The 19,057-nt window shown below is 36.8% G+C and overlaps 1 protein-coding gene across 4 annotated transcripts in view; it reads right to left on the reverse strand.

The window, feature by feature from the left end:
* Positions 1–6,755: 6,755 nt before the first annotated feature.
* rnh1 (ribonuclease H1) overlaps positions 6,756–19,057 on the reverse strand; it is a 115,696-nt gene continuing 103,394 nt past the window's right edge. For 2 of the 4 annotated variants that reach the window (XR_016548239.1, XM_090391832.1), the window contains 2 exons: positions 18,230–18,319; positions 6,756–6,944 (listed from right to left, as the gene is read on the reverse strand). Coding sequence is in view for 3 of the 4 variants with exons in the window: in XM_090391832.1 (XP_090247958.1) it covers positions 18,236–18,319 (84 nt within the window). In the remaining variant the exon portion in view is untranslated. Of the gene's footprint in view, positions 6,945–14,440; positions 18,320–19,057 lie in introns of those variants that run through there. The other 2 variants (XM_090391833.1, XM_090391831.1) reach the window with 1 other exon arrangement.

Genomic DNA, 19,057 nt, shown 5'->3' on the forward strand with positions numbered 1-19,057 from the left:
TATCTCTGCAGGTCAGTGTCCTCATAATTGCAGCAATCCTCTGTGTTACCTTCACCACCTTTGCAATATGTCCCCTAAACTTCAGGTTTCTATCAATCATCAACCCCAGATCTCTTGTCTTCCCAACTTCCTCCAGTATAACTCCTCCCATAGAGTATGCAGCATCCCATCGATGTTTCCCAAACCTCAAGACCTTACATTTTTCTGCATTAAACTGACACCCCCATTCATTTGCCCATCTATCTAGCTTATTTAAATCCTCTTGCAGGGCTACCACATCTGCACTATTACTAATAATCCTTCCCTGCTTCACATCATCCGCAAACAACTGAATATCCCCTTGCAATCCACTGGCAATGTCATGATATAAAGGTTAAACAATATAAGTCCTAGTACTGAGCCCTGTGGGACCCCACTTGTAACCCTCTGCCTCCTTGAAACTGCTCCACCATACACAACTCTGATACCTATCAGACAGCCAATCCTGAATCCAGTTGACCAATCTGACATCCAGACTCATGTGTTGTAACTTAAATATCAGCTTATCATGTGGCACCCTGTCAAATGCCTTTGCTAAGTCTAAGAAAATTGCAGTATATGCCTTTCCCTCATCTAATGTTCTTGTAACTTTATTACAAAAGGCTAGCATATTGCTAAAACATGAGCGCCCTTTCACAAATCCATGTTGACTCACAGATAACATTACCCTCATCTGCCCAGCACTGTATACGGTCCCTCACTACTTTCTCCAAGATCTTAACTACTGATGACACACAGACTGGTCTATAATTAGACACTTTCAATCTGTTACCACCCTTATGCAATGGCACTATCTTACCTTCCTTCCATTCCCTGAGCACCTTTGCCAAAGCCAGACTTTCATTGAAAAGCCAGGTTAAAAGGCACTGTCAGTTCCCTAGCACATTCTCTCAAAACTTGTGGTGAAATACCATCCAGTACCAAAGCTTTATTGACATCCAGAGTTCTCACTATCTGAAACACACTCTCCTCCTGTACATCTAAACCTTGAACCTGCCCTATCCCTCTAGCATTAAAACTGACTCCTCCAGGATGAAATACTCCAATAAAGTTGTCATTGAACAATTCCACTATGTCCTCTGCATCAGTCACTCTATTCCCATTTTTATCCCACAATATCATTCTTCCACAGTCATTTCTCCTCCTACTGGCTACATAGCTAAAAAATTCCCTAGGATTTTCTTTGGATCTTAGGGCCAATCTCCTCTCATATTCCAGTTTTGCTTTCCTTACCACACTAGTCACTATTCTTCATGCATCTTCTCTTCACCTGTCTCCTTATATCTCTTCCATAGCCTCTTTTTCACCTGCAATTCCTGTTTAATATTGTTTGTCATCCACTTTACTCCAAATTGTGTCCTCTTCTTCACTCGTGGTATACAACTTACCATTGCTGCTAACAAATATTCTTTCACAATTTCCCACACACTAACGACATCCCGGCTTTCCAATTCCTCCCTCCATTAAACTTCCCGAAGTAAGACTATTCTAATCACCTGCATTATAATTCCACATAAGTTCCCGTCTCTTTGATACTCCTGCATGTCTATTCATTTTCCAAGTCAAAACCATATGGTCACTCTCTCCAACTGGTGGGAGAGATGTCATCTCAGTTATTATCAACTCTTCTGATGCTATAATCAAATCTAAAACTCTTGAACCTCTTGTTCCCTCTGTTACATGTTGCCTAAGACATTTGTCCCTCAAGAATTCTAGAAATTCCATTCCACTATTGCTACATGCATCTTCCTCTCTCCAATTTATACTACTGAAGTTAAAATCTCCCATAACAATCATTCTTCTTGCACTTGCCAAACTTAGCTGTCTGAACATCTCCTGGTCCCCATCCTCCGTGCTCCTGGGTCTGTAGCAACACCCCACTAAATATCCTGTCTTGCCTACCTCTACCTCACACATATGCTCTCAAAATCATTTGTCTCACTTCCTTCCAAAGCCTTCACTCTTAGAGGACATAGGTCATCACTTATCATAAGCAGTACCCCACCACCACGCTTTCCCCTCCTATCCTGATGAAAAATGCTATACCCAGCTACTTCTATTCCTGTTATTATATCCCCTTCTGTCAACCACATCTCAGTGATCCCAATAATTTTTGGCCAGGCTGATGCTATCTGCACCACCAATTCCTCTCCCTTATTTTAAAAAATGTTTTTAGCATTTTTATACAATCCAAAAACTCAGCTCTAGGGATGATGCATGAAATGTTTTGAAGTCAATTTAAGCCTTAAGCAGGATTGCAGTTTTACTCTGCACGATGAAATACCATTAAAAGACATCCAAAAACATCCATGTCCATTACAGGATTTGAACCCACAGCCTATTAGTTGGAAAGTGGATACCCAAATCACTCAACCAACAATGCCAGACAACACACTGTTTGGAACACAGTTCTAATATTTCATGTTGCCATTAGCATTTATTATTCAGGTGAAAGTGATGACCTCATTTCAGGGGTTCCTGTCAGCATTGCACTTGATACTTCATCCATGCATAGTCTATCCTGTTTCCATATATATATATATATATATCAAAAAAAAAAAAATCAGCTAACGCCTTTTTATTCCCGTATACGGGAGTAGGCGAGGCCATTTAGCCCTATCTAACTTTTGGAGACTGAGTGGGCAGTTCAATCTCCACTGGTACCCAATCAGAGACAGATGGCCCAAGGCTATCACTAATTAAGCGGTACGCAGTGAAGAGAGACGGCTCAAATGTGCCACCATCTCGTGGTCCCTAATCCCACCACAATATATTTAATGTCTGAAATAATGTGGGTTCTACGGTCGATTTTCTTGAGTTTACAGGACGAAAAACCCGAGTTTCCGGGAGGAAAAACCTGCTTGCCCGTGCCAGAGATCGACTAACTCGGGAACCAGTCGAAAAAAGGCTTAGAAAAATTTCCTCTAGTCGCCGACTAGACTCGAAACCAAGCCTTCCTTCGTGCGGCCAAGCACGGTGGTGTGCAAACGCCACATCCACTGAGCTACACAGACTCCATATATATATATATATATATCCATCTGGTTTTCTTGAAGATCATCAAAACCAATATATATTATTCCGGGTTGCTTATATTCTCGGTTCCCAAATCAGGGAATTTTTACTTGGCAGGATGATTAATTCTTTGCCAACTCCCTTCTTTATCTCAACTTGGGATTGCCATAGGGAAGTGTACAAAAAGTTTGGCAGGAAGGGAAGTGTGGTCAAAACAGTCTAGATTTTTTTTTTTTTCATGATGTGCTGATCAAGAGGAAATTGCTAGTAAGAGATGCAACAACTTCTTGTTTGAGTTGTTCAAGAAAGGTATGATATGTCTTAATTTATGTCGTTGGATAACCTGCTCATCTCCTCCGTACATTTCTGGACTCCTAGAGATGTTCCTATAATAATTATACTCCTATTACTACTAATAATGACAATCTCTTCATGAGCACCACCTTGTTAGTGCGCAAGGGTTTTGATAATCTAGTGATGTTACGAACTAGTCTGGACTTAGAGAAGTCACCAGCAAAGTATAGCAACCTAGACAGTTTCCAGAATAAACGTGCTGCATCTCATTTTAATGTGAAGAAAATAGTCATCCTTACCAAATCAATCTTGGCTCACATCAACAAAGATCACCTAAGGTGCTATAGCTCCCTGGGGATAAAGCAAAAAACAGGCTACAGGCTCTGGATAAAGAGCAAGAGATGGTATGTCCCACCCACCCCCTCTCTCGTTCATGATGCCTACAATGTCAAACTAATGCCTTAAACTAAGCTGTCAGTGATGCTGATGTCTCAAAGATGAGACTGGCTGTGCTCTTCCAAAGGTTCAGAACTAAAACAACTCTGCTTGCTCCCATTCAGAATAAAACACTTAAGACGATTTCTTAGATTCCCCTGACATGAATCTTAAGATACATACTTAACAATTCTGGAAGCAGAACACATTTTGCATGCAGAAGTTGATAGGAATATGGACTTCCTATCAACTTCCTAAAAATTATCATCCAAAAAAGATAATTTTTTAATTCCAATGTTCAAAGAGAAGAGAAATATAACAATACTCAATAAATGGACCCTTCACGGAATAGGAATAACTGAACAAGTAGATTTCGATCTAATCGGTCAGAACCGATTCCCGAGTTAATCGATCTCTGGCACGGGCAAGCGTTGTTTTCTCCCAGAAAATCTAGGTTTTCGTCCCGTAAACTCAAGAAAATCGACTGTAGAACCCACATTATTTCAGACATTAAATATATAGTGTTAAGATTAGGGACCACGAGATGGCAGCACATGTTGAGCCATCTCTCATTGTGTACTGCTTAATTAGTGATAGCCTTGGGCCATCAATCTCTAATTGGGTACCAGTGGAGATTGAACTGCCCACTCAGTCTCCAAAAGTTAGATAGGGCTAAATGGTCTCGCCTACTCCCTATACGGGAATAAAAAGGTGTTAGCTGATTTTTGTAGATTTCGATGCATTTGATTATGAAATATAAAGGTTAACAAACCTTCCATCCACTCAGTGATGTAAATGATTATGCATGTCCAGGAAAGAGTTGAAGACATGAACTTCTATAAGTGAAGCAAACATACAAGTACCAAATAATCAATCACATTTCTCTGTTTACTGTGATGATGTGGCTGATTATCTGACAGTGAAACTTGCAAAGAAAAAGTAGTGAATGTAATTGGTGAAACAGAAGTATAAGAAATGTCAAAAAGCTCAGAAGGTTTTGAAAATAAAGGACTACATGGTTAGTATTTGAAGAACAGAAGATAACGTTGGTTGCTTCACTGTTACCTTTCTGTTTTTCTTTAAGACAAAGTCCTTAGCTTTCAAATTCCTTGATTAAAGTTTACAGCCTGTTGACTGTCAACTTTCAGTAGGGTACCATGAAGAGACACAAGTTCTGATACTTGCTGCTCAAGATCAAGAATTATAAATGAAAATAAAAACCACTGTTTGAAAAAGTTGTTAATGATACAAATGCTATTTTCAATGATAAAAAAGCAGTAGACCATCTGATCAACCTTTGCAGCAAGAAGGCACTTTGCTAAAGCTATACACTCAACCTTGTCAAGACATTTGGTTTTCCAACTTAGAAAACCTTGTTCGAACATACAACTGAACATGGTTACCATAAATGAAAATGTAAACATAGGACTTAATGGCAAGGGGTCTTGTACCATAATACCACATGCATGAAGAAAGACTTATATGTTTCAATTCTAGTTGCCATATAGAAGACCTTTTCTTGGTCTTCTTTTAGAGCCAGTTTAAGTTCTGCACAATTGTAAGTAGAAGATGTCTCCAGAAAACTGAAGTTTTTAACCTTAACCTTTTATAAATTGACAATAGAACTTGCACTATTTCAGAGAGTAATACAAACGTAGAATTTAGGATCACAAGAGGGTGGAAGTTTTCTGCTATACTCTCACCTCAGTGCTTCTAAAATTATCAATAATTAGTCTTAGCTTTTGGGAGCTGTCAAAGATGGAAATACCCAATTGTAATTTCAATATATACTTAGTGTGGGGAAACAGAGGTCTGCTTAGTCTCTTTCAACATAAAAAGATCATACAGAATTATGAGACCTTAAAATCAGAGAGAGAGAGAGAGAGAGAATTGTGGAACACAGTATGCCACACATTATGGATATAGAAATAATAGGCAGTAGAGTAAGATAAAGAGCACGAACAGTTGTTAACATGTAGGGATCATGAAGTTAGTTATAAGGATTTCTAATTTGGAGCAGAAGAGCAACAATTCTGATTGTCATAGAAATACTAGGAAATATACTCTTACTTTAATCTACTTAATCAGCTTTTATTAGATTGAAGGCATTCTACCTATTTCACTGAAATTCCAACTTCTTTCTCATCCTACAAAAGTTTTTAACAGAAGTAAACGGCCAAAAAAAGAAAAAGAAAAAAGTAGTTTATTGTACAAATGATGTTTAGATAAAGCCAGTGATAACACTTCTGACCTCTGAGTATTAGTCCACTGCTCTTTTACTAGACAGTATCCATTATAGTAACATTACAAAAAGACAAAGCTTACTTCCAGGCTGTAGTTATTCCTTTTAAAATAATGCAGTTACTTTTGTCTCTGGAAACACATTTAAATAAATCTTGATTATCAAAAAATTTTAGGATAACATCGCAAAACTTTTTTTTCCCCTTGAAATTTGTGTTCCATTCTGATTAATCATTTCTATGTACACACACAAATTTTATCATTTGCCTACAGATTGCAAGCTGTCCCATATCCAGAATATTTCTAAAAGGGAAGAGTAAAAGTATGATGAGCAGTTGATAATTAAAATAATCTGTCCTCTAAAATAATGTAAAGAAAATAATTAGTCAACTTTAATAACAGGAAGCATATTATTGGGAAGGAGGGAGGGGGGGAGATGATCCAAGTTTTCGGGATGGGAGAATCTGCAGGTTGTGCTGATCATTAGTCATTTCCTGATTAAATCAGAAACCAAATGGAGAAAAAAAAAAAGATTACTGCAGTCTTCTAAGTTGGCAACTAGAATCAAACAGTATATTTTTTCTGGTGATCAGCACTATGGAAGCAGAAGTATTTACACAGATAAGTCTGGACCAGCATGCATAAATGATGCTTTAAATGAAAGCTCTGTGTAGAATTTTTTCTTCTTTTTTTGTTTGTTTGAAATAAAGAAAACAAACATACAATTTTATATATTTTCTAATGTATTTATTAGCATTCACTTTCAGAAATACAAGACAACTTGAGTTGTGTTAACTAAAATATAAGATGGATGCGAGATCACAGCTGGAAGACTACATCAATATAATACTGCTTCTTGTAATTAAAGCAGGATGCATTCATAGTGAGGTTGAACTTAACATTTAGAAATTCAACAAGACCTGTGGAATTAGGATCAGAGAAATCAATGTTCAATTCACCATTTACAATCACTGGCATATGAATAATTAATAATCTTTTCTGTAACATTAAACATAGTCTAAATATATATAATGTCTCTGCATTTAATTTAAGAAATAAACCTGCCTCCAAAATTCTAAAAACTCAAATATCATGCAAAAAACTCTTTCATGGTCACTTTACCAACATCTGTGGTATCAACAGTCTTCTTCTTCTACGCGTTATTCCCGCTTCCTATGCAGGGTCCGCCTGTTACTTTTAGATGCGACTTCTTGTTAGTACTACTCCCAACGACCCGTCGCCTGGTCTGCCGCCTGGGGGGGGGGGATATATTTTTGACTGTAGAGGCATATGTTCACGGGGCCGGTTTGCGGGATGAAAAACGCCAGATAAACTGGCGGAAAAAACCCTACTGACCGCGCCCAAGACCGGCTAACTTGGCTATGCCTGAGGAAGATCCTCAAATTCCTCACGTCTACAACGGGAATCAAACCTGGGACACTCCTTCCCCAGGCATATGGATGCGAAGTGCAAAGCCACTAGGCTAACCACGTGGTCTGTGGTATCAACAGTAACTTTTAAAATTATGTGCATCATCACCAGTCATCCAACCTGATGTTCTGCTTTTCTGACTGAACTTTATGTTTCTCCACACATTACACCCTGTACGACTTCAACCATAAGGGAGGTACTCTTACTTTTGTGCATTCTGATATTCCCTGCTAAAGCATGCCTAACCCAGAATCTGACCTCCTGTGGCTTAAAATTTCTTTGCCACATTTTGTTTCATTCATCTACTGCCTCGACTGTTATCCCAATTATGAATATCATTCAGACGTTTTTGACTTACTATCTTTAAAGCTCGATTTCATCCATCAAAAATTTCCAAATAGTGAAGTCATCCTAGGTGATTTCTATGTACACAATTCTAATTGGTTCCCTTTTTCAAATATCACTGACCAAACTGGAAGAGAGGCAGAGATTTTTTCTGTAAGCAATGACTTAGATCATCTCCCTACCAGAATTCCAGACAATCCTCTTCACTCATCCAACAATCTAGATATTTTCATAACTAGTTCTCCTTCCAGGTACTTTATTCAGGTGACTGCTCTTCTTGGCAATTCAGACCACAATATCATCGCAGTTTCATCTCTGATGGAACAGCTTTCATTCAGACATTCACGATCTGGCATTGCAAACCATGCCAAGTGGGAAGTCTTGCACGACTTACTTCCGCTTTCCATGGTCAGACTGCTTACAACCAGTTTTCATTTTTTCGATTCAGATATCTGTTGTGATCTTGTTACAGAAACAATCCATATTGGAATGGAAACTTTCATTCCTCACTCTGTTCAAATTTCCCAATCCATATCTAAACCATGCTTCTCCAAAAGTGTGCCAAGAAGAGCAAACAGCCTTTCACAAGTTGCTTGAGACCAAAGTCAACAACGATGAATATAGAAATCTTGCTGCTTGTCACTGGCAGTTGCACCTTCTAGTCCCTTGCTAAAGCCATTTGTTGTAACTGTTGTCCATCTGTGCTACCTCCTCTATTTGACCCTAATGGTACTAGTATAACACCACCTAAAGACAAGGCTGATGATACAGAACAGGTGTTAGTTCTGTATCATGGCGTCATGTGATGTCTTGGCGTCATTCTTCTCTTTCAACTCCTACTTAGATGACTATGGTAAATTACCTCCTCCCTTGCCTACAACATTGCATCTCATGCCTCTTGTGACCTTTTGCCAGAAAGACATAAGAATCCTGAATAACTTTAATTACCATAAAGGCAGCCAAGTCCTGATGGAATTTTACCTATTGTACTCAAGAGATGTGCTCCTGAACTAACACCTGTTCTGTATCATCTATTCACCAAACTGTACTCAGCTGGCAATCCGACCCTTCAAACATGGAAGAAAGTTCATATACAATCAGTTTCCAAAAAAGGAGACATCAACCTCTTAAATCTTCTACTGACATGTACCTCTTACATCAATTTTGTCTAAAGTAATGGAGAAGGTTATCAGTCAACTTCAACACCTTGAGAACTATCTAATTAGTGACCACTAGTATGGATTTTGCCATTCTAGATCCACAGGAGATTTCCTAGCATCATCATGCACATTTGGACCCATTTCATGGAAAGGTTTGGAGAAACCTATGCCATTGCTGTTGACATCTCCAAGGCTTTTGATAGGGTATGGCATTGAGAGCTTCTCAACAAGTCACCATCATTTGGGCTGCCTTCGTTATGTAAATAGATTTCTAGTTTTCTCTCAGATCCCTACATGTAATGATGGATAGACCCTTGTCTTTAGGTGATGTTACACTGACAGGAAAATCTGAGGTGTTCTCACCTCAGATGTCAGTGTCCCTCAGGGCTCTGTCATTTCACCCACTCTCTTCTGATTTATATAAATGGACCTGCTCTCAGTGACTGCAAATTCTATTCATACTTTTGCTAATGATACAAAAATGATGAAGGAAAAGAAAGAAACACAAAAATCATCCTGAATACTAGAACTTAAACAAGGAGATCAGGAAAGAATGTAGAATTGTAAAAGAACTATAGCTCAACAACAAATGCAAGGAAATTGAACTTCTGGACAAAAAGCACAAAACCAGAGAACTTCATGAAAAAGTTAAGGAGTTAATTAGCAAATCTCGCAAAAGGGTAGGCTCTCAGAAACATCTTAATGGAGAAAGTCAAAATAAGGAATAGATGGGTAGAGTATTCAAAGGAACTCTACAATCATGATAGAATAGATAAGCCAATGCAAGAAGATTTGGAGAGGCCTACTATTCTTACCTGGGAAGTAAGAAATGCCATTAGGAAACAAGAGACCAGGAAAAGCTTAAGGAATCATTGGAATTATGGCAGAATATCTAAAGGCTTTAGATGATAAGGCTATAAGATCACTGACTGACATATGTAACAAAATATACAAAACTGGACACCTGCCAAAAGATTTTAAGCAATCAATGTTCCTACCAATACCTAAAAAATTGAAGACAATCAAATGTGAAGAGTAACAGAATAATCAGTCTGATCAGTCAGATAGCAAAAGTTATGTTATATATCATCCTAGAAAGAAATAAACATAAAATCAAAATGGAAATTAACGAAACACAATCTGGTTTTCAGGAAAATAAAGGAACTAGAGAAGGACACTTCAACATTAGAACTATTATAGAAAGATATCTGGAAAAGCAGAAAGAAGTCTACTTATGTTTTATTGACTACAGAAAGGCCTTTGACAATATACAACATGAACAACTAATCAAATGCATCAGAAATTTAGGAGTAGATGGTAAAGATACCAGATTACAGATTACTGCCTCAATAAAAATATCAGGAGAAATCTCGGAGGAATTCCCAGTAAAGAAGGGCATCAGACAAGGCTGTATTCTTTCTCCTATATTGTTTAACCTGTATAATGAAAATATCTTCCAGCAATTAGAAGAATTTAAAGGAGTCAGCATAGGAGGCAGGAATATAAACAATTTAAGATAAGCAGATGATACAGTACTGCTAGCTGAAAATAAAAAAATCTTCAAACCTACTAGAAGAGATGCTGAAGCTAAGTGAAAAATATGGACTTAATTTCAACTCCAAAAAATCTAAAACCATGCTGGTAACAAGAGAAAAAGGGAAAATATCCAATATAAACATTAAGATCAAGTAGAGAGTTATATATTTGGGTCAACTAATTACAGAGAATGGAAAGTGTGATAAGGAAATATTAAGAAGAATAGAAATTGTTAGATCAACCTTCATTAGCATGAAAAACATTCTGACCTCAAGGGAAATTCACACAAAAACAAGAATTAGGCTGTCCAAATGCTATGTATGGTCAACACTGCTATATGGAGCAGAAATCTGGACAATATCAAAATATTGCGAAAATAAACTAAAAACATTTGAGACGTGGATCCTCAGAAGAATTCTTAGAGTCCCATGGACTGCCAAATAAACTAATTTAGAAATATTAGAGATGATTGGAGAAGTTAGGAATATGTTGAAAACCATTAAGAAAAGGAAAACCACCTACTTTTTTCACATACTAAGGCATGAATCCCGACAAAAAACATTTCTAGAAGGAATCATACAAGAAAAACAAAGAACAGATTGGATGAGAAATATTAAGGACTGGACCTTTCTTGTCCTATGAAGAATGCAAAAGAGAAGCACAAAACCGTACATGGTGGAAGCTCATGGTAATCAACCTCCTGGAAGGAAATGACAAGACAAGACTGCTGAGATGGATAAAGGGAGTGGACACACTATGATCATCATCATGCTTGTCAAGTATTTAGGCCTAGAATGGCCTGTTCCAGCCTTAGAAGTCATAGTTGAATCTCTTGAGAGGACATTCTGGTTTTCATTAATCTACTTTTAAGCTAACAGATACACTATAATACTGTTAGATTTTTGCATTTGATAGGATATTACATGAAAGGCTGTTGCATAAACTGGAGAAAATGAGATTGGAATTAACTACTGACTTGGACAAGTGGGCGGTTGATAAGTATCAGGATATATGTTGGATGTGAATCTGTCACATTATAGGTGACCAGTAGTGTTCCCCAGGGATCAGTCCTTGGACAACTACTGTTCAATCTGTAAATAAATGATATTGGGAAGGTCCTGACAGGAGATGTTCAACTATTTGCTGATGATACAAAGATAGGTAGGGTAATCAGGGATGCTACTGGTATACAGAATGATTTCGGTAACCTGGAACAGTGGGCAAATAATAATGGCTGTCAATTCAATGTTATTAAGTGTAAAGTTATGAACTTTATCATGATGAGATATGACCACACCAATTGGACTATTGTGTGAAGATTGTCTCTGAGGAGGGGATAAACAAGCTGTGGAAAGGGTGCAAAGAAGAGTAACAAAGATGATATCAGGATTACAGAATGTAGATTATAAGGACAGATTGAAAGTATGTGGGATGCAGAAAAACAGGAAGAGGGGATGATATGATAGAGGTCTATAAACTTCTGAAATGGTGCTAGAGGATATCAACGGATGATATTTTCCATTATGTGGAAGGTGGGTAGAAGACAAGGGAGCATCCATGGAAGTTAACTTTGTATGCAGTTAAGAAAGGGAAGAGGGCTATATTTTTCTTTCAGAGAAAAATATAGTGGAACAGTTGACATGTTGAAATAGTGAGTGCATCCAGCATAAATGAGTTAGATATGACATCTGGTGGGGGTGATCTAGCTTCCCTATGTGTCCTTGCTCCTTGAAAGTATATTTTGATAACACTATTTGTTGATATGATTTCGTGTAATAAATAATTATTAAAGCAGTTTGCATTTACTAGATTTTCAGTTTGCTGGATAACCTGATGCTACCAACTCTGCCCATTACAGCTCACTCCTGCATTTTACCTATATAATAGAACTGTTTGTCATTTAGTCCGGAGTAAGCTTTTACAAACACTCATGCCTGCAGTAGACTTCAAAACCCACAACCTATTGGTTGGAGAGCAGGTATGCTATGCACTCAACACTCAGGCTAGCTAGTCAAATACCGACTACACTATCTAACCGAATTAGTTTTTTTATGAATGTCATGCATCACAGTAGTAATTAAAGGAATCTTTATTGTCATGGACATGTTAGTTTCTGCTATCATTTGCTTCTATCCTTTTGCCATCTTTTTCATAGCTGTGGCAGATTACTGAAAAGTCCCAAAGGCCCATGGGTACAATGACATGCCAAGAGAAATTCACTATAACAAAGGACTGTTCTTAATCTCTGAGTTCGCTATAGTGAGAGTCAACTGTAGTATTCTGCAGATGGCTTTCCTTTTTCTGCTATTTCTTATTTATTTCTTTTTAGGAAGGTGAATGCTCTCTGAGGTATGAAGGGAAATGAAAGAATCTGGTATGAAGTTAACATCCTATATAGAAAATCTTTGGTAGATATCCAAAGAAATTACACTTGTTGGTTTTCTAGATATCTTAACCATTAAAAAAAAAAAAAAAAAACAGAAGGTGCAATTTCTTTACCCAAACATACTAAAAACTATCCATATAGGATGCTACCTTCATACTCAATTCCTTCAACAGAAGATTTACATTGTTCACACTCTGAAAAAGGCATTCACTATCACAAAAGATGAGAACAAACGGAAAGAACTCCAATTACTGTTCAGTTCATCCTTAATGGCTATCTACAAAATACTATATACCACCTTGCCAAGTCTCTAATATCCAGTACAGGGACTCCATACCTATTCTAAATATTGGAATATTATCCACTAAGATAGCTGCACTGTCAAAAGACCATGATATCAGACTGGGATTGCTTGGAAACCAATCCAGATCATCTGAAGTCCTAAAATTAGCAATGTGGCGTGACGTGCGTGCACACACACACACAACCCTATCAGCACATGTATCTGCTACAAATCATAACAGTGGGATAAAACTTCCATACTCAGAAAACTTTGTCACGGCATATGAAGGAATCCACTGAAGTAATCCAGTCACATGTCTCCCTTAATGATAACAGAGAATGATCTTGAATGATGCCAAGAGGTCATATTAAAAACTATTTCTAAACAGAAGATTCATTTCTCCAACCATCAACTAAAAAGTCTCAGAGAACAGATGATTCTCTGTATCATCATCTTTTCATATGCACACTAATAATGGTTTACTTGAGTTTGCTTTATTTTATACCCTGCTTATGTGTTGAAGAAGCAACCAACTACTAGTTAGTGAAACTAGTCAGTCAGATCAATAATTAGTGATATTAATGACTAATAAAATTTAGTTTTATGTTGGCAATATTCATACTCTCATACTCTACAAAAATTAAATACCTGGATGAAAATAAGATATAGCTGACTTGCTATAACAAACTTGTTGGGACCACAAAATTTGTTATAGTGTAAAGTTTGCTACAGTGAAAGTCAACTGTGAGGTAAATAGGTAAACAATCACATTAAAAGTTTTTTTTTAATTTGTTTATGATGATTATCCATAATAAATTATAAACCTGAACATTTTTTTTTGAATTGGTTAAGAGATAGATAATTCAAGAATCCCAACTCAATTCATATGACTATGATGATTTGGTGAAATTGCCAATGAGCAAGTCACCTCCGAGAGGCAATGTAGTAATCTGCTCATCAGCAATCTCAGGACAAGGATTTTGCTGCCATCTCAGTAAATGCAATTCACTAGTGTAATTTAAAATATCCATTGTTTATAACAGTCAGATTAAAATAGCACTGCTATTAATGCTTTGCTCAGAGCTTTTTAGTAGATAATACACTATGCTGATTAGATTTAGCTTCAGTGGTATTCATAACAGTGAAAGTTGATTATATGAAATGAGTACTTATTCTGTTTCATTTCTAAACTTTTTTTTGCATTTATTTATTTTATAAGATTTACTGTTTATAACTTAAAAAAACATTCTAAAATTATAAATAAAAATACTCGTAAAGGAATTTATTTTCTTTATTATTTACACTGCAGTGCATAATTTTATTTTTCTTCAATTATAGTTAAAGACATAACAAAAACGATACTAATGCTTCTTATATTTTTGCCTCGGAGATTTCTTGTATAAGAACTTGACAATTTCAAGTTCAATATATGCTGATGAATTATGTAAAATTTCAAGCTTTTACTTCTTTAACAAGGCTAATTTTTTGCTGTCTGATTAAAATAAACTAAAAATACTAATGGGGTGCTTAAGGGTCAAAGCTGTATAACTGAGAGGAGACCTCCACATAGCCTTTAAAGGAATGCAGAGAACCGACCAGGGCTCCTGACCTAATGTTCAATCCTCACCTTCTCGTGGTGTGCACCCTGTTGGGTATCTACCTGGATACTGAACGAACGAGGATAGGCTGGCAATTTGAGATTTAGCCGACCAAATTGTATTCTTATTGGTTAAACCAAAATACAAAATGATGGTACAACATAACAAAATTTTATGCTGGCTGGGGCGTAGCCCGGTTAAACAAAGCCCCCTGGTTCCCCCACCAGGGAACCAGGGCGAACAGCAAAAAGTCAGCTACTGGAACAAATCTGAAAACACACCCTAACTCAACATCAACAGAGGTAAAGATAGGTACTATCAACATAAGAAGCTTGAATGGCAAAGAAATGGAGCTAGCTGAGGAATCAGATAAGTACCAGATCGACATAATAGGGGTAACAAACAAAAAAAGACAAAAACTGGTGAGATCTTTCTGAGCAATAAATACAAAATGTTATATTCAGGCAATGACAATCAAGGAAAAGAAGGAGTAGCCAAAGTATTCAACACAAAATACGAGGTGAATCTTCGTGAATGGCAGGCAGTCTCAAGTAGAGTGATATGGGTAAATATCAGAATGGGAAACTGGACAATTAGACTTATTTGTGCCTATGGTCCCACAGAAGGTTCTACTAAGGTAGAAGTGGAGGAATTTTTTTGATGCTTTAGAGAAAGCAACTGACACAATGAAAAATTGGTCCTTGTTGGGGATCTAAATAGCTGAGTAGGAAATGATTGTCAGACATACAAAAATATTTTGGGAAAATTGGGAAAAAAGAGCAAAGCTAATAATAATGGCAAATATCTGTTGGATTTCTGCTCAGGACATGGACTTGTTATTACTAACACCATGTTCCAACATAAAAATGTGCACAAATTCACATGGAGAGAAGAGGCAAGGAATAAGAAAAGTCTCATTGACTATGTTATTGTTGATAATGATGTTTTCTCCCTGGTGCAGAACACCAGAGTGTACAGAGGATTTGAAATTGGAAGTGATCACTATTTAGTCTTGAGCAGGATAAAATTGAATTTCATATTGAAAAGAATAACATGTAAGAAAGTTTTAAAGCGAATAAAAGTTGAGCAGCTCTCAGATGTGAACTGTAGACTAAAATACACAAAGATTATTGAAGAAAAAATGAAAGAGTTTGAGAACAGGAATCAAACCTTGGAGATTCAGTGGCAGACTCTGAAGAAAACATTGATTGATTCTGCCAGAGAGGCATGTGGTGAAGTTGTCTGCAAGGATAAAAAAAATCAGAACTCCCTGGTGGACACAGGAAGTTAAAGAGGCAGTGAAGGAAAAGAAGAAAGCATATCAAAAGTTCCTGTCAAATAAGTCAGCTTGTGCTCTTAGAGAATACAGAGACAAATACAAGAATGCTAAACACTATGTAAAACTAGCTAAACAAAAGTCATGGGAGGTATTTGGCAAGAACATAGAAAATAAATATCAAGAACGTGGTAAGATATTCTGGAGGTTGTTAAAGAAGCTTAGAAATGAAGGAAAGACTGCTGTAAAAGGAATTAAAGATGATAAAGGTGACATGAAAACAGGAGAAAAAGATATCCTTGAAGTATGGAGTAATTACTTTGAAAAATTGCTAAATGAAACAAGCAGTATTGACAACACAGTGGTAAAAAACACTGACCAGGCATGCAGTCAAGAATACATATCCATACTTTAAGTAGAAAAAGCCATAAAGGCTTGAAATGTGGAAAGGCAGGAGTAGATATTTGACCAGAAATGCTGAAGAATGGTGGTATGAAAGTCTTACAGTGGCTGCGCTGCATAGTTCAGAATGCCTGGACAGAGGGACGAATTCCCGATGATTGGAGTAGAGCTCTCATAGTACCCATATATAAAAAGGGAAATAAAACTGAATGTGAGTATTACAGAGGTATTTCCCTACTGAGTGTTCCTGGTAAGATATATGCAAGTATACTTGAGAAAGGGTTTGAGAAGAATTGTAGAAGAAAAGCTTGAAGAACAAGCTGGATTCAGGCCAAATAGAGGCTGTCAACATCAGATCTTCACTTTACGACAAATAGTGGAGAAATCATGGGAATATAACAAAGATCTCTATTTAAGTTTCGTCGATTTGGAAAAGGCATATGACAAGGTGTCAAGAGAGAAGCTATTCAATACGTTATTGTTATATGGTGTCAATGGGGCATTATATCAAGCAATACTTGGTCTTTATTTGAGTTGTAAGTCAGCAGTTCGAATTGAAGGAAGTACAAGAAGATGGTTTAATGTTAAATCTGGAGTGAGACAAGGATGTACATTATCCCCTCTGTTATTCTTTATCTATATGGATCACATTATGAAGGAAAGTGGTATTAAACATGATATCAAAATTGGAGATGTTAATGTCTGCTCTTTGTTTTATGGGGGCGATGTTGTACTTCTAAATAAATCCGCTACAAGTTTCACTGACTAAATTGAATAACTGTTGTAATAGATATGGTATGAAGGTCAGCAATAAAAAGACAAAGACAATGAAAATAGGTAGAATCATTGAAAATGTCAACTGTGTTGTGAATGGAAAACCTGTGGAACAAGTAAAACATTTCAGCTACTTTTAGTGAAGATGGTAAATTAAATATAGAAATAAACAACAGAATCAACAAAGCTGGTATGGTAGGAAGTCAATGGAATAAGAGAGAAATTAGTCGGAACACTAAATTAGCTGTATACAAGACATTGTTCAAACCAGTTTTAACTTATGGATCTGAGAACTCGGTCAGAAGTAAAACACTTGACCAAAGACTAGAGACCGCATATATGAGAGTCCTGAGAAAAATTAGAGGCGTAAATAGATGGCATCAATGGCAATATCATATTTAAAAACGAGGATATCAGGAAAGAACTTGATGTTGTCAGCACCCAGGAATGCATTAGCAGAGCTAATCTCAGGTGGTATGGTCACTTAAACAGAATGGGCGAGGAAAGATTACCAAAACAAGTGTTCTCTGCCAAGTTGGCAGGAAAACAACCCAGAGGAAGACCAAGATATAGATGGATTGATACGGTACAAATTGCCTTAGACGATAGAAATATAAGATCTGATAATGTTGGAGTCTTGACAAGTAACAGACTGATTTGGAGGAAAATTGTAGATAGGAAGTTAGTAATGATGTAAATTTTACATGTAGTACTATCATATCCTGTACATCCCTTGAGGGTACATGGCAGGAATTTGACGATGATGAAAAATACTAATTACCATACATTAATTAATACTAATTAATTATATAATAAAACAATGTTACAGAAGAAGCTTTTAAAGACAATTTAATTTAACTGATCAATTTCAGTAGTACCATTTTGGTTATTTAAAATAAACCTATAAATAACAGCAACAATACATTCATGTCCTTTATATTCATATGTGACAAATAGAAAAATAAAAGTAATAAGTCAAATTTATGTAATAATAAATATTATATTAATCATAACCTCAAATCATAGCGGTTTTTTAAGAGCTGCAACTGCTAATCGATCGGCTTCTTCATTTCCATGGATACCACTGTGACCATTCACATGAATCTATAAAATAGCAACAGTATCTTGAACTCTCATTATGGAATAAATATACTGATAAATAGAAAAAAAAGTAACATACTGATATTAAACCTAATTATAACAAGAAGTTTCATTCTTTAATTGTCTGCATGGTTAGCCTAGTGGCTATGCTACGCGCTTCACAACCATATGCCTAGGGAAAGAGTGTCCTAGGTTCGATTCCTGTCGATGATGTGAGGAGTTTAAGGATCTTCCTCAGCCACAGCCAAGGGTCTTGGGTGTGGACAGCAGGGTTTTCCATCCTGCAAGCAGGCAAACCGGCCCCCGTAAACAAATTTTGAAACTCTCAACCGACTAACAAGAGGTTACAACAATCTGAAAAATGCATTACTTATAACCTGAAGCTTAACAAGGCTTGGAAGGCCAAGTGAATAATGCTTCTGTTCTCAAACATACAGACTACAGCTTAAACTGCATGTGGCACAGATCTGTAATGTCTTTACAGTGGATGAATTTCATTACCTGATGTGAGTCAACCCTGCTCACTGGAGACTTTGAATGTTCCATGATTTGTAAGAGCAAGAGTTTCTGGATTATCTACCTTCTAGCCCCATGGTAATAATGTGTGATAGGTTTGTAGTCTTTCATGGGTAGAATTCACATATAGTTTCACTAGCAAATTCTATGTAATCTGAAATCCATGTGATCAAAATTACTTAGCTTGACAAATTCCATAATTCCAAAACATATGTAGTAGCATAA

Source organism: Typopeltis vanoorti, chromosome 4 (assembly GCF_054136105.1).
Source record: "Typopeltis vanoorti isolate ZY-2024b chromosome 4, IOZ_Tvanoo_1.0, whole genome shotgun sequence".
Classification (NCBI taxonomy): Eukaryota; Metazoa; Arthropoda; class Arachnida; order Uropygi; family Thelyphonidae; genus Typopeltis; species Typopeltis vanoorti.